At 43.2% G+C, this 15556-nt stretch overlaps 1 protein-coding gene across 1 annotated transcript in view; it reads right to left on the bottom strand.

Moving 5' to 3' along the window:
- Positions 1-13146, bottom strand: part of robo1 (roundabout, axon guidance receptor, homolog 1 (Drosophila)) — a 159601-nt gene extending 146455 nt beyond the window's left edge. The window contains exon 1 of the mRNA XM_041940053.1: positions 12959-13146. Within this exon, the coding sequence (XP_041795987.1) occupies positions 12959-13106 (148 nt within the window). The 5' untranslated portion in view covers positions 13107-13146. The remainder of the gene's footprint in view (positions 1-12958) is intronic.
- Positions 13147-15556: the final 2410 nt, after the last annotated feature.

Below are 15556 nucleotides of genomic sequence, written 5' to 3'. Positions count from 1 at the left end.
AGTGCTGATTGGGTTGAAGGGCGCTAAATATTGCATCATAACTTGACTGCTAGTCTGCTTGGAACTGAACAATTAAACAGAAGTTCAGTGAGTTAGCAGCTCTTGCTGTGAGCGTCAGGGTTGTTTTATCCCTGGTGTGCGTGCTAAATTGATAGAAGGGCCTTTTGTGAATCACCTTCCGCGGATATCTCGTTCCCACACCTCAGCATTACGTAACATGTATTATCATTCCTTCTTGAAACTTCGCTTCTCGGCTTTGTTTGACAACACTGATGTCAAATAAGTTCAAAGCCAGCGAGGAGTCTGAACTTGCTCTGACATCCCGGCGGAGCTGAGGCAAGCATCCTCCAAGCTGCCAAAAGCCCAGATGTCCATCCGCATGACGCTGGGATGCTTTTTTCTGGCCAGAGAGAGACGGATTCAAGGAAGAGGAACGGAAAGAGAGAGCATGAGAGGCTTCTCTTAGGTGAGAAAAATGAGGTCTCTCAAGGATTGAAAGTGCTGTAGCCAAGGTGAACGACTTCTGAATGCTTGTTATGTATCAGTCTGATCTGAAGTCTGCAGCCCATGAGTCACACCGCCACAGCCCACAGTCAAGTGACCTTCTGTGACTTCTCACTGTAAAACCTGCTTCTCGGAACTACTGTACCCTGCAGCCCACTCAAATAATATGAGATTTCTTTACATTTGGCAGTGATTTGACTGAGTAATGACAGTTAATAGTTGTTTTCACATACTTTCTCTTGTCCTACGTCTGAAAAAAAATGCCAGCCTTCTACCCCAATTAGAAAGAAGACAAGAGATAAAAGGAGGGAAGAAAGTCATGTGTAAGATAAGAGAAACTGGAGGATTATGACTATGGCAAATGAGTTTAGAGGGCAGTGGAGCAGATAATTCAGACCTCATTTCAAGGCTGTGGCACATCAGTGACAAACTACAATGATGCTACCTTTCCCTGCTCTTTGATTCGCTTAATCAGGCACATGTGCCCTAAACACATACACACACACACCCACACACATAAATTCAAAGGCGAAGGAAAGAGCCCTCAAACTGAATTCACATATGTTTTTTGTATAATCTTTGAAAATTCCATCAATATGTTAATGTGAACAATTCTTTCCCAAACCTAGAGACCAAAACCAAGCCTCTAATCTGCCATCCCTCCCAGCAACATTCACTGGAGCTGCTCTGCTGACAAAGTCTGACTTTCCATGCACAGGGAAAATTTCACTTGAGCTTTTATATTTAAATGAGATGTATTCCAAAGTAGTGGTAACTGTTTTCACCCACAAAATGTCACCATAACCGCTTGACTCGTGACTCCAAGACTTGTTTGTGACATTGTTTTTATGTTTTTGTCCTGGTTAAGGCTTAAAGATAGTTGTTTATCGCTCTCAGTTGGCCTGTTTTTCTTCCTCTAGGATGGTGAAGTCAGGTCATAAAGTGCAAAACGTTGCTCATCCAATCAAAGCGAGCAAACGCTCTTGACATCAAACCCGAGGGAGGTTAGGGTTATGGCGGTCGTTAAAGGGCACGACATCAAAAACGTTTGTACGCTATGATTGGATGAAAAACGTGACTTGACTTCACCATCCTAGGAAAACATATTTTGTTCACCTGTGCCCGCAGTGGCTGACAAAATGCCTGGTAAACGCCTCGAGGCTGTTTGTGCCACTAACTTGAGCCAAGGGGAATTCTGCAAGTTTTTAATTAGAGATCCAGAGAGAGGAAAAGATCCACCAGTGATGTATAGCCCTCAGTCTTTGATGTGATGACACCCAGCTTTCAGCTCACACAAGGCACACCTATTAATCTCTTTCTTCTCTCAAGCTGTGTTATGGTCAAAACAAATGAGCAAACACTAAATGCACCTCGGTTTGGAAATTATTGCCTCACACAAGCAAGCAATTACTGCTTCATATTGTGGCTTTTTCTTGACCCATTCTTTAAAAAAAAACACAGTAGACAATAGAGCTTCTGTTTAATAATACATCCATATATTTATTGGCACATTTTCTTTATTTCAAGGATCTTATTTTTTAAGAGAGATCATCTCTGTGTTTGTGTTTCTAATATTTCTAATATTTATGTGTGCCAAACAGACAATATCTAAATTAGGTCTATAAATAAATAGAAATGTTTTCATTATGGCCTTGTGCATTTTTTTTTACATAAAAACATGAGCAGCAGAGATACTACAAGAACTTTTAAAATCTAAAAATATCAATGCAATAACTTTGATAGTTCAAGAAAAGGTGGCTAAAAGTGATGCAGATGACACAAAAGCAATTTCTAGACATTGAAGGCTTTAAATCATGCAGACTCAGCTCTAAATTCAGCACACATTAGATGCCACTTCATTGTGGTAGATGTTGCCTTTGTCCTCAAGTCTCACAAAATTTATCTTTAATCATGTACCAACTTGACATTTAGCAAAGACAACGAACCTCCAGCATGCTAGCTGCTCCGTGAGGCTGCAGTCAGAGCTAAATCACCACGCTAACATGCTCAAAATGACAATGCTAACAGTTATAATATATTTACTGAGTTAGCATGTTGACATTTAAACACAAAGTAAAGCAGAGGCTGATGGGAATGGCATTAACTCTGCAGGTATAAATCAAAGTATTAGACAAAATAACATTTGAACAGTCAAATTTATTACAATTCATCCTGAGAGGAACATGCATCCATCCAATGCTTACACAAATGTCAACCTTGTGGTGGTGCAGGTGTTCAGCAAAGTCAGTAGGATTTATTGTCTGTGATCAGACAGAATTTCATAGTTGTTACTAATAGACAAAGAGCTAAAATATAGAGCCAACAAATGGCAGGTTTTTCATAAGATTCATATATTGGACCATTTCTGTTGGAGTAGACTGAAACTAGTGCTCAGATTGTCAAAACTAATATGCACTTGCTCCACAGCTCTTCTCTAGTTGTTGTTGAGAAACATGCACACGGGGTACTCTGCACACAGCAGTTTAGTCATGACTTCAAGGGAATGATTATGTTCATTTTTCTGTGATTGCCTGTGTCACAGTTCAGTCACCATCTGATCTGAAGTCAAGCAAATTGAACAAACAGCAGGCGCTATCTCCCTTTACCAGCCTCTGTCTCTCTCCCTGTGCCGACACACATACACACACACACACGCACACACACACAAACACTCTCATTCCACCACGGACTGGTGCTTGTCAGGGAGGAACATGTGTATGCTAATTTACTGGCGCACACACCAACTATTCACAGTCCAATGAGAGAGTGCAGATAAACCAACTTATGCTCTCAATATGTCTAGTTCTGATTAGAGGAGATGGAAATGAGGCACTGAGAAGATGTGTGGTGAGAACATTGCAGGCATGCAGCCAGTTTCTCTGCACTCCTGAAGAGAAAGCTAACAATCTCAGCAGACAGCCAGATCAATACCGGCGGCTTAGGTAGCAGAGGCAGAGCCAGGATCTCAGTGCTTTTTGCTGCATGTCCACAGATGTGCAGAGTAGTTTGTGAGACCACATGGGGGCCATGAAGGCGGTCCAAATCTGGAGGCTAACATGACAAGCATCGCTCTTCTTCTGTTGTTCTGGGTTACATTAGTTTACAGCTGGGAACAAGGATGAAATGTCAGAAAGCCTGTGGCATGCCTTTGATTTTGGTCTACGTGACACTGAATCGGAACACTCTGACACTTCTCAAGTGTGCCAAACAGTCGTGCACAATTTGTGATATCTTTTCTAGTCCAGGAAACCCAGGGATCAGTGTTTCAAACATCCACCGAGTCACTGGAGAGGAATGTAGGAGAAGTTGTTGGTAAGCCAGCTGAGATTAGACCCATTCATGGTCTTGTCTGTTGTTAAAAGAACGCCTTTGGCGTTGGCGGGATAGTTGTGCTAAAAGACAAATGATGTGTTAACGTATACAGAAATGAAATTCATTAGGCTGGCGAGTGAAAAAGGGCTCAGGATGAAGGACATGTGGGCTGCAACACCTAAGGCTGGATCAAGATTTGCAGCGTGAGAGCTCACCGTCTGCTTTCTCTGACAGCTTCAGCCGTACATTTTCCCCTGTGGTGTTCATAGAAACACTTGTAAAGCAGTCAAGTGTCTTTTCTTTTTTTAATGTCCAGTGGATTTTAGAAATAGATATCAATCCAACCACCTCTCAAAGGTAAGAAAAGACTTTTATGAACGACACTATGTGGCTGCAGACAATGTGACCTCAAATATACCTCTGAAACAAAGTCCTTCCATGCAATCCTTCCAACTTCACTAAATCAAAGCCAGTTTCCACCTAATATCCTGCCAGGGGGGGTTCAGATGACGACATAATTATAGGTTATAAAACAATTCAGAATATTTCATTACGCATTTGCCCTAAATCATGTCAGTACCTAATCTTGTCAGAGAGCATATATATTTCAACATATTTGTTGACCTTCTACTTTATATATCTTGCATTTTGCTAATCATCCACATAAGATGAATTGGTCTACATCTATGAAGACAGCGTGAAGTATTGTGCGTACAGCATATAAACTGCAGAATGAGTCACATGCACGTGTGTGGATGGAAATGGATGCATACCAGCTGTGATTTCCATGCCCACAATTCATATGGAAATGACATCAAGAGGAGCCTCATATGGGACCATATAACGTCTTGTTTGTTATCTTAGCATGCTTCCAACTGCCACGGTTCTTCAACGTGCAGTTGCATCAGCTGTTGTTTTCTATTATCCTCTCATTGTGTCACACAGCTGTCTTAATCGTCTTCATGGGGAAATTAAACACGTCCTTTGATGTTTCCTCTTAAATCAGCAACCCCTGAAATATAGATGCAGCTCCTGACATTAGCAAAGAAATGATAGAATATTATTCATTTCCAAAGAACCGCTGCTGTCCAATAAACCCGGCAAAGGGCTTCTTGGGCATGATGATTTTTGCTCGCAACAAAGCAGTGGTGTCACATGACACATGGGAATGCTGAAGCCAGAGGCTGTGAGAAGCGGATCGTAAATCCCGAAAAGGCAAGAAGTGCAACAAAAGACAAAGTGCAACTCTCCACACCTCCTGTCAAGGCCTCACACAGCCCTCCCCTTCTGTCACCCCTTCACCCACACAAAATCAGCCAGATTTATTGGTGGCAGGTGACTTTCTGGATTGCAGCGAGGTTATGGACTGATGTGCTACAGCGCAGGGTATTACATTACCATCTGTTTGCTGAAGCTCGGACACATTAAAAAAGAAAAAGAAAAAAAAAAAAATCAAGTGCACTTTTCTTCCAAAGAAGCTCGTCATTCTGTCCTTGAGAGCTGGGAATGCAAAACGTGGTTGCAGAATACAACTGTTCCTGCTTTATTGCAGCAAATCCACAGCATTGTAAATCACACAATGACTAACAACATTTTGCTACATTCATGCATTCAAGAGGGCTGCGGAGGGGGAAGCGAATGCCACGGTGTCAGACATCTGGTGGTAATATGTCCAATACTGCCTTCATGTGGTGTGGGACTATTTCTGTGCTGCTTCACTTTTCTCCTGCGACAGTGCAGAATTCTCACTGCTGAATAGTTTGTGTTGAAATGTTTGCACCGTTATAGGAGATAGCGCAAAAATAAGAAAGCGCACACAACAATGTGGTAACATAATTCTCAACTGGAAGTAAAAGAAACAGCCAAATGATCAAATGATCAACCTTAGATAATCACCACAGAGGTTTTACCCACGGTCTTTTCAAAATGAAGATACAAAGAGACGGCTCAGTATAATAATACTGACCTTGTCTTGTTCCAGATTTCCAATTAGTAAATTAATTAGAAGGGTTCATTTTAGGTTTTATGGCGTGAGGCTGGTCTGCCAGTCTTCATTAGTGCTGATTAGTGCCGCTGCCATGGCTGGCCTCACACTGAGTCATAGGCTGTGGGTGATTCCTCTATTGTTCTCCTATTAACGCTGCACTCATAAAAGTCAGCAATATATTGCTATCTTGGCATTACGGAGTTGAGCGATGTTACAGCGAGAGAGACAATATCCTCTAATTTTACCAGTTAATTCCAGCTACTTTATAAATGTTGAAACAGGCTTTCGAAACTTCCACATGGGCCTGCTGGAGAGTGAATACCTTGAGGTGTAATTTTCTGCAGTTAACTGTGAGGCTGCCACATATGGTGACAATGAGGCTCAATTTAGCATTACAAATGTAATCTACACTCAACCTTGGATTCCGCATCTCCTCCGATGGTGCCAATTGACGTCGACTTCAAACCCGAAAGAAAATCTCCTTTCCGTCTGTGTTGTGGAAACAGATGGCTCGAATATCTCCACACAGATGCAAAACACAAGCTCACCAGTGTTTTGTGAGCAATGTATTTCCATCATGACCGTGCTGATGCTGGTCGACAGAGCCGGGGATTGTTGTGAGGAAATGATGTGTGCAAACGCTGCGTCAGCGACGGAGGGATGCTGATGCGAAGACCGTCTCGCTTCCCGCCATGGGAGACCAACCACTGACACAGCTGGATTGTGCTTACGCTGACGTGGATTTGCCACAGCAGGCATCCATGCAGACAGGCAGAATTTGAAAAGTCATTAAGCTGATTTCCAAAAACATTCTGTGGGAGAAAATATGTTTTTGTTTATTCAGTGTACTATAAGCTCAATGGTTGTAAAAATGTATACAAAAAGCAAACATAAACACCTTCAAAGTAAATGAAAGTTGTCGTTACTCTAAACTTTTTTCTTCATAGTCAGATGAGGTCTTCCGTTAAAATCGTAAAGAACTGCCATCTGGGATCACATCAAATTGGCCAAAATTCAACAGTCACAACAACAGTAATCCCTCAGCTCCAATCTGGCAACGGCCATTTCTGCTTGTGCGGCTCATAAACCTCCACTTGCGCAACTCTCAGCCGCGATGCCTCTGGTCAACGGCGTGACCAGAACGTGCCGGAGACAGGCATAACAGCAGCGTGCCTTGGGCTTAAAGATGTTCTGCTCTCTGGAGGTGTGAGTCCTCTTCTGTAATTACCACTTCATCAGCAAAGTAAAAGGAAAACAGAGGCCCCAGAAGATTTTTGTCTGGGATGGTTAACAGCTCGGCCTGTCTGTGCTGTGGTTGGATGGTAGACTTTGCCGCCGTCAGCCAGACGGACTGCCTGCCTTACATGCCTTTGTGTTTAAGCGCTGTACAGTATGTATTTCTGGAACCCAAAAGAGAGGCTGTGTCATCAGTTCAAATGGTAGTGAAAGAGCTGGCAGGCTGTTCAGTTCTACTTCTTTGACAAGACACATAAAGCTAAAGACAAGTAACAACTACTGCTGAGAAAATCAGTGGTGCCAGCCTGCCCTCCATTCAGGACGGACCCACCTCCAGACTGAGGAAACAGACAGGAAACATCCCTGCAGACCCCCTCCAGGCATCCTGGACACAGCCTGTTCCAGCGGTAGACGCCACAGATCACTGAACGCCAAAACGACCATCACAAAAACAACTTCTTCCCACAAGCCGTCACCCTGATGAACAGGTAGCAGTCACGCAGTGTCACTAACCCTCTGACACCAAAACATCCACTGACTGGCCATTTATCATCCAATAATGCACAGTTTTTAACATCTATCCCTCACTGCCATTTCCAACACGAATAACTGCACATTGTAAATTTCATTATATATGTTGTTTATTGCCTCATCATTCTTTGTATATATTGTTTATTCTATATTTTTTTTGCACTCACTTTGGTGTGGCCAGTTCTCTTCTACTACACTTCTTGCTTACGACACCGTTGGCGTGGTGAGGGTGCAGACAGCCGTGTTTCTCTCCTGATGCACATGACTTTGGCAGTCTTTCAACACTTTCCAATGAGCAGCTTCACCATGAAGGGATAACACATCCAAAGGTTCACATCATCCTCTCCAGATCCACCAAGCAATGATCCCGCACTGGCTTCCCATTGGCAAACACATGCATTAAATCGCCAAACTGGAGCGAGTGGATAACACAGTATGTTTTAACACATGATGATGCCTTTGTTTCTGTTGCATCAATGTAGGTGCATTTGCTGCTAATTTGTTCGTTAAAAAGCTATTTTTAATACATATAAAAAACTATACAGCTACCCAATCCTGTTACCAACATTACCAGAATGCATTGCCCTTTATAACCAACCAATTTGAGTGAGTCATTATGTGGACTGTTAACGGTTAACTTCTAACCTCTCCTTGGTCTGCCATGCCACGAGCAATCTGGACAAATAAATAAATAAATAAAATGGCAGCCTCTTAATATCATCTCCACTATCCATATTTTTAATTGTTTATGATTGTGCTCTCATGCTGTTATGCAAATGCGATTGCAAATGCAGTACAGTTTGTCAGCATGAGAGCTGACAGAAGGGCCCGGAATGGTTGAAGGTCTACAAAATAAATGGCGTCAAAGTAAAGGCTGTCGGGCACTAAAGGAGAATATAAATGAGCAGTAAAAGCATGTGCCTTTTCTGCCGCTTTTATTTGTCATTTTATATGTCTCAGATCCAGATGTGGAAAGCAGGCCGTTCATATGTGCAAACATTTTCCTGTAAAAATCTTGAAGTGAAAGTGGCGTGAAGAAGGAGAAATAAAACATCAAGGAGTGGTAGGAGTGGCAGCATTTGATTTTTAACCTCTAAAGACCTGCCTCAGCTCCTAATGACCCCTGACCCTACACATCCTCAGAATCACAGATCCCTGCGCTTTCACCCCGGCCCACGCCTGTCAGAGCTCCATATTTATGGAGCGTGTCTGATCTCAGTGTCCACCTGTTGTTTCACTTCTCTCTGCTAAAAAGTTACAAATCTTCCAATAATTCACAGACTATAAGGTTGTTTTCCTTTATGTGGCTGCAGCAAACATCCAAGGACTAAACACAGATATTTCCTATAGCTTATTTTTTATGTATACTGAGAGAATTTCATGCACAGTTGAACACTCGGATACTGACCCCAAGGCTTTACCTGATTCAATCTCCAAAGTCTCCCTTTTCCCAGCCCACCACACCACTAACTGACCTTCCACAGCCTACAGTGATTCTCAACGCACTTAATTAAAAAATGCCTGAACCTCCTGGAGTCTTGGAGAGAGCGAAAGGGGAGAGACAGACTGAAAAAAAAAGAAAACATCTGGCTCTGGTGCTCGTTAACACGTCTAATAGTGAATTAGAGGGTGAGAACAAATGATGAGTAAGTTTTTATAATTAGATAAGATTGGATGTTTTCAAATATCACGTACAGAACAGAAAGTGACGGAAATTGAGAAAGCTCAAATAGAAAGAAAGGTTTAAGCTTGATGCTAATGGGATCCATCCGAGTAATCATACATTCCTTATACATGCATGTGCAATTAATGTTTTACACGGCCGTGAAGGTCTACTGGTTTGAGCTCTGATGACAGCATGTCTGTGGTTACGACTGTCTGGACTCCATCTGGCCTCTGACCCAAACCACAGGATTCAGTCCACAGCCCATTAGCACTTGTTCATTCCCTACAGCTCCACCAGGCTGCATGTCACTGTTGCCATCTATTGGATACATGAGTTCATATCACCACATATGCAACTCCCATGGACAATAATTCAAGTAAGGACAGTTAAAACTACTCTTTGTGTTGGTGCACATGCAAACACAAAGCAGAGACTCGCTTACAAGGAGGTCTGATCAGTTCAGGCAAATGAAACAACAGACTTATCCTTGCTGAAACCTACTAAATGTAGACAAAACGCACTTTCAGCTACACATGGCTCATTTGTCATGACAGCTCTCCAGACTATTTTTGCAAATGCAATACAAGACAATCGGCATACATCTTTCTTTACTTCTCTTGCAGTAATAAGCAGCAATGTTATCCAAATTTTAAATTGCTTCCATGAAAAAACTCTGGTATATCTGAAATAAATATGTGTGTTGCACTCTGATTGAATTCTGAGAGGCGGCCAGTCATATTTCTGTGGCTTCTATTAGCATCCCTGAGTAAATCAGCCATGAATCCTATAATCTTCCTCATCCATCATAAGGATGAGGCCATGTCAGAGAGGAGAACCAAAACCTCAGCTGGTGGTCTGCTCTCTGCACTTACAAGAACAAATCTGACCAAAGCTCGTAGTTATGCACGAAGACTGTAAATATTCTGCACTAATTAAGGATGATGGTGACATTTTGAGGGAGGGTCAGTGCATCTACTTGCAGCAACACAACTGACCCACCCCTGAGTCGTCCTTTGACTTGTCCAGCAAATCGCTGTGAGAACTCGGAGCGGGAGGATGTGAAAAGCGGAGGGTAAAGTTTCAGACGTTAAGGGAAGGATTGCACACGGGGACATATCTAAGCTTTGTGGACTCGAGGAGACAACTTGTCGCTAAAAATAGAAAACGGGATATTTTATTTATCATGTGCGCACACTCACACAGAAACACACGCGCATGCATACACACACTCAAATCCTGCTTTATGTATTAGTCCTGCTGTGGGCTGATGCACTGGCCGGTGTGTGTGTGTGTGTGATAGAGATGTCAGAGAGATAGAGACTTTGTGCCTACATGAACTATAAAAGTGCAAAATCTTGCTCTGCCTTGCGGTGCCTTAGAAGAGATTTAGTCTCAGGTAGCAAATAATAGCAGGTGACATTATCATTTATATCAGCAGGCGGCCCTCATGCATATCACCGCTTTCTTTGTGGGCCGCCAAATGGAACGTTTGTATGCAGACTATAGCATGCCACATCCACTATCCAAGAGATGAGTGAGATAAACCCATGCACTTTTTTATTGGTAACATTTTCACATTGTAGTGGCTGTTACAGATAAAGCAGTTTTTCTATTGGTTGGATAAAGTAAAACAATTAGAAAACACTAACATGACACTCTGCCACAAGAAAAAGCTTGTGGTGATAATATCATGTCATGGGCTGGTGTGTGAAGAATAACATTAATAAGACACATTTAATGATTTTTGAATGCCTCGGACTCCATCCGGTGTTGTATCGGTTTGTGCTCCACCAACTCTTGAGGGAAATATCTGGCTTTTTAACAGCTAAATGCTCCACTGTCTTTACTGCTGTCTGCTGCATCTGGAAACGACGCTGATGAGAGTGGCGGGAGAAAACCAAAACAGCGAGGGCTGTAAAACTAACCTGCCTCATGCACACCTGTAGTCCGTTGATCCACCGTTTGAAAATTTGATTATAGCAGCTTTAAATAACAAAGCTGAAAACACAGAGCAGCTAAAATTGCATTTGTCAGAAAACTGTCCCATGTTTGAAATGTGATCCTGGATTCAGAGCTAGAATCCGAAGCAGCACTGCACACCTGTAGTTCCAGCTAATGTTGACTCAGTGAAACTTGTAACTGCATATTAAAGTTCATAAGTGTGAGCGTCCAGGTTCACCGAGAGGTGCTGGTTCTGGTTAACGACGGCACAGACTTAAAGCTCGAAGCCACGTCATAGATTTATTACTCCTGCTGTAAAAATGCACATGTGATCAAGGAAATTGATTGACAGGGATTAGTGTTTGTGTTAAACACTGCATGAGCAGTGTCTCTGGTGCAAGAGAAGAGGTTAGGGTACAGAACAACACGGCAAAATGTAACAAAGCAGTAGGAAGAACATTTTTCAAGCTGAAAAATAGTCTTTGCTTTTTTATTTAATCAGCAGCTTCAAATCAAATTTTTACTTTGCATAGTATATCTTACTGCACAGAGTTTAGAAGTGGTGCAGGTTTCACTCCCTCACTGCTCTATAGAAATCCAGATAGACTATTTTCAAGTATGAAAACCAGTCGTAGCAATTACAGATACTGTAGAATCCATGATTTTTTTCCTCACCAATCTCTGAAACTCATCTTTCAGCTGTGTTGAGTTAAACATTATTCCCAGTAAGCTGAGAAGAACTGTGGGATTTGAGACCACTGTTGTACTTGTGCTGGCAGAATTAGCAAGTAAATCTTCAAGTAGCTAAATATAACAGCAAACTCAAGACGTGCAGTGCCATTGCCATCTAAACCTGCAAAAGATTTTGCTTTTCATGCCACCCTCACACCAGCTCATGTCTCCTTGGGAAGGCAAGTGACCTGCTTTACGTTGACTTAGTGCCTCTTCCATCCCATTCCAGTCATTTAATCTTGGAACAGTATCAAGACAGCGATCTCCCTTTAACCTCCACAGAGGGGACGGACACAAAGGGACACACTCGCCACTTCATCACTCAGCGTCAGGCAGTGGTGGCATGCCAAACAATCCCATTAGCCCAAAGCCAAACGCTCAGGGACAGCAGCTCCGTATGTCCTGAATCAACCGCAGCTCTCTGCTCATTTGAACATCCCCTCTCCTCCCAACATCCATGCACTCATGTGTCAGCATGTATAATGAACACACTCAGAGCTGCACCCAGCTTTTACTCTGAGGAAATAGGCAGCCACATCACTCTGAGTAGCTTTTTACAACTCAACACTGATCAATTAATGACTACGAATGAGACCCTGAGAGATATTCATACAGGAATATTAGAGTGATGCTGAGAGAAAGAGGAGCGTGGGGAGATGGATAATAAACTATGAATTGCAACTCACAGCAAATCCAACAGCAGAGAGGCACTTTCGCAATCACGTCCATATTGATACCTCTTAAAGCTGGCAACTCAGGCCAAGGTCGCTGGCCTCATATAGACGATTTATTTCACTCTCATATCCAGGTGCCATAGAGAAATGAGCTGAGACTCAAGCAGCAACCAGAGTAATCAAAGTGGCACACAATGTTTAGTGCTTCCCGGATCGTACTTCACGAGTCCAGGGAATGAAAAGGAGTTAAAAGTTAAAGGAGGAAAAGGTGTTTGACCCTGTTTGTCTGTCAAAAGCTGAAAAAAATGCAAGAAAAGAGAAAGAAAGGACGCAAAGGAGAAGGAAATTGTAGCAGAGGGAGGAGGAGTTACTCACGGCTCCTGTCACCTTTCCACCTCCAGCTTCCCTTGTACTTCCCCGAGCCGTCCCCAGGTACACAGACTCCACTCAGCACCCCCGCCAGCACCAGCAGCAGCAGCAGGGGCATCCGCCCGCCGGACATGCCTGCCTCTGAAGCTTGCATCGGGGCTACAGCAGAGAGGCGAGGGCCATGGGGAGTGCTGTCCCACACTCTGTCATATCTCACACAGCTCTATGGAGAGATCCACAACAACAACAGCGCCTCCTCCTCCTGCTCGGCTTCCCTGGGAGCGTCAGCCCTGGCCCACGACACTGGAGCCCCAAAGGGGTCACACACCCACCGCAGACACCCTCCTCCTCCTCCTGATGCTTTGGAATGATCCTTCTGAGGGCAATGACTTCACAGACCGACTGTAATTCCAGCATTGGTATACAGGCAAAGTAAGCCTGGATTTCTGGATCTTCACTCTGATAAATTGATCTGCTCTTTTTTCTCTCTCTGCATTTGTCCTCTTCCTCTTTTTCAGTGCCCCTTGGAGATTGGGAGTCCTGGTCAAAGCCTCAAGCTGAGTTCAGTAGTAAGCAAACAGTTTTCCCTCTTGCAGAGCAGGAGTTGTTCAGGTCACAGCGTGGACCGCTGACACTGATGGTGACACACTGATCCGGCAGCAGCAAACTCTTGTCACCTGCACCAGGCAGTGACTGAATGAGTGAGTGAGTGTGTCCGGGGGTGTGTGTAAACGCATGTGTGTCCTCCCTCGCTCTCTTCATCCACCTACCACTCGTCTCAGATCACATGAGGAGGCAGTGTTGACATGAAAATAAGGAATAAATCACAGAGATCAGTTCTGCACAGAGCAGCCTTGACTTTGTCAACAGAGCGTCTGAGAGAGAGGGAGAGAGAGAGGGGGAGAGAGAGAGTACATCTAGCAGAGGAGGGAGGGAGGGAGGGAGGGAGATATGGAGGAGAGAGACTGAGTGAGACAAGCATGGGGGGTGTGAATAGCAATTTCTCAAGTGCAATGGCTCTTGCGCTTTTGCACGCTCATGATGCTCGTTCATGAGTATTGTATTCTCATCGTGGATGCTGTCACAGCCTGACTGAGCTCAACGGTCGTAAGCTGCGCACGAATGTGTGTGTGTGTGTGTTTGTGTGTGTGTGTGTGTGTGTGTGTGCTACTGAAGCAGGATCACCGCCGCCTAGCACGTTCCCAGATTTAAAACAAAACAATAACAAAAAAAAAAAAACTGTTGTTCCTGCATTCCCAACCGCCCGACCTGCCCAACATGCACCTGTATAGACAAGCACACAGACCAGTTTGACCGGGAGTATGTGTGTGTGTGACAGTTAATCTGTAATTGCTGCAAATTGATACCTGCACCGCAGTTTAGAAAAGATTTATTGGCTTTACAAAACAGTTACACCTTGATACAATGTGCACACGTAAGCTAAAACAGCTTATTTAAAATGTAGAGCTGAATCGAGTGTTTACTTTGTTTGCACTGTAGGTGTGTGATGAGCCTGATAACTCGCACTGGCTTCCTTTTAATAACAGTGTTCAACTAAAACTGTAAGTTTAAACGTCTTTAGGCTGATTTAGGTGTACTTAAAGTGAAGGGAATGTGTGCTAACAACCTAAAAATAAACTGCACTGTATGTTTATTCTGTATAAAATAAATGAATCACACTTTAGCTTAATCTGTAAAACAAGACAGAGAGTGAAGTCGCACAGATGTTTGCACTTGCAAGACCTCATTCAGGAACAAAAGCAAGTAACTACAGTCTGTAAGTGTCTTACTATTGCATAATACTGTGTTCAAAATGGGTTCAATGCCTATATATATATGCAGTATACAGTATGTACAGTAAACACACTGTGTATGCAATCACACACACCACAAATCTATTTTTGTAAAAAAAAAAAAAAGAAAAAAAAAAACAAGCTCAGCAAGTCTGGGTTTAGAGTTACACCGCTCATTTCCTCCGCCTGTCCGGGCTGTCAGGAGGCAGGTGAGTGCAGGTTAACGTGGGAAACCGGAGGTGTCAGCAGCAACCCCCCACCTCTGCCCTCCACCGTGTCTCTCTCATTTGCCCTTCATTATTCATTGGTGTAAAACGCCATCACCGAGCGTCAGCTGCTCCTAAACAAACACGATGTAATCCAAAATAAGCGGGAATTTACAGTGTGTGAGGGCAGCTTGATGAAGAAGAACACACAAATCTATGTAGTGACATTTGTCAACCAATTATACAATATAGCTTGTCAGTGTCTCTCTACCTGCTAATTCTGTTCTCAAATTAAGCCTTATCGCCTGATGCTCTTAGTTTGTTGAATAATGTGGACGATGCCCTACAAAAGTGTCCCTATTCGTCAGTCATGTAATCCTGATGTAGTGGCCCTTAAGGACCATGCTACTGGAGATGTAATTAATCGCGTTACATTAGCCACTGATGGAAGTCTGATTGAAACAGCTCTCTAATGATTAGGTCTCTGGAATAATTACCACTGCAGTGAGGACAGGGCACTTCAACGCCTCAGGACGCCAGTGTAAAACTCCTACAACCTGCTAAATGTCACCGCTAATGCCAATAGCTTCGAGAGTTGGACAATG

This window comes from Chelmon rostratus, chromosome 7 (genome assembly GCF_017976325.1).
Source record: "Chelmon rostratus isolate fCheRos1 chromosome 7, fCheRos1.pri, whole genome shotgun sequence".
In the NCBI taxonomy this organism is placed as follows: Eukaryota; Metazoa; Chordata; class Actinopteri; order Chaetodontiformes; family Chaetodontidae; genus Chelmon; species Chelmon rostratus.
Note: the sequence above shows the minus strand (reverse complement) of the source record. Positions and strands in the feature narration are given on the sequence as shown.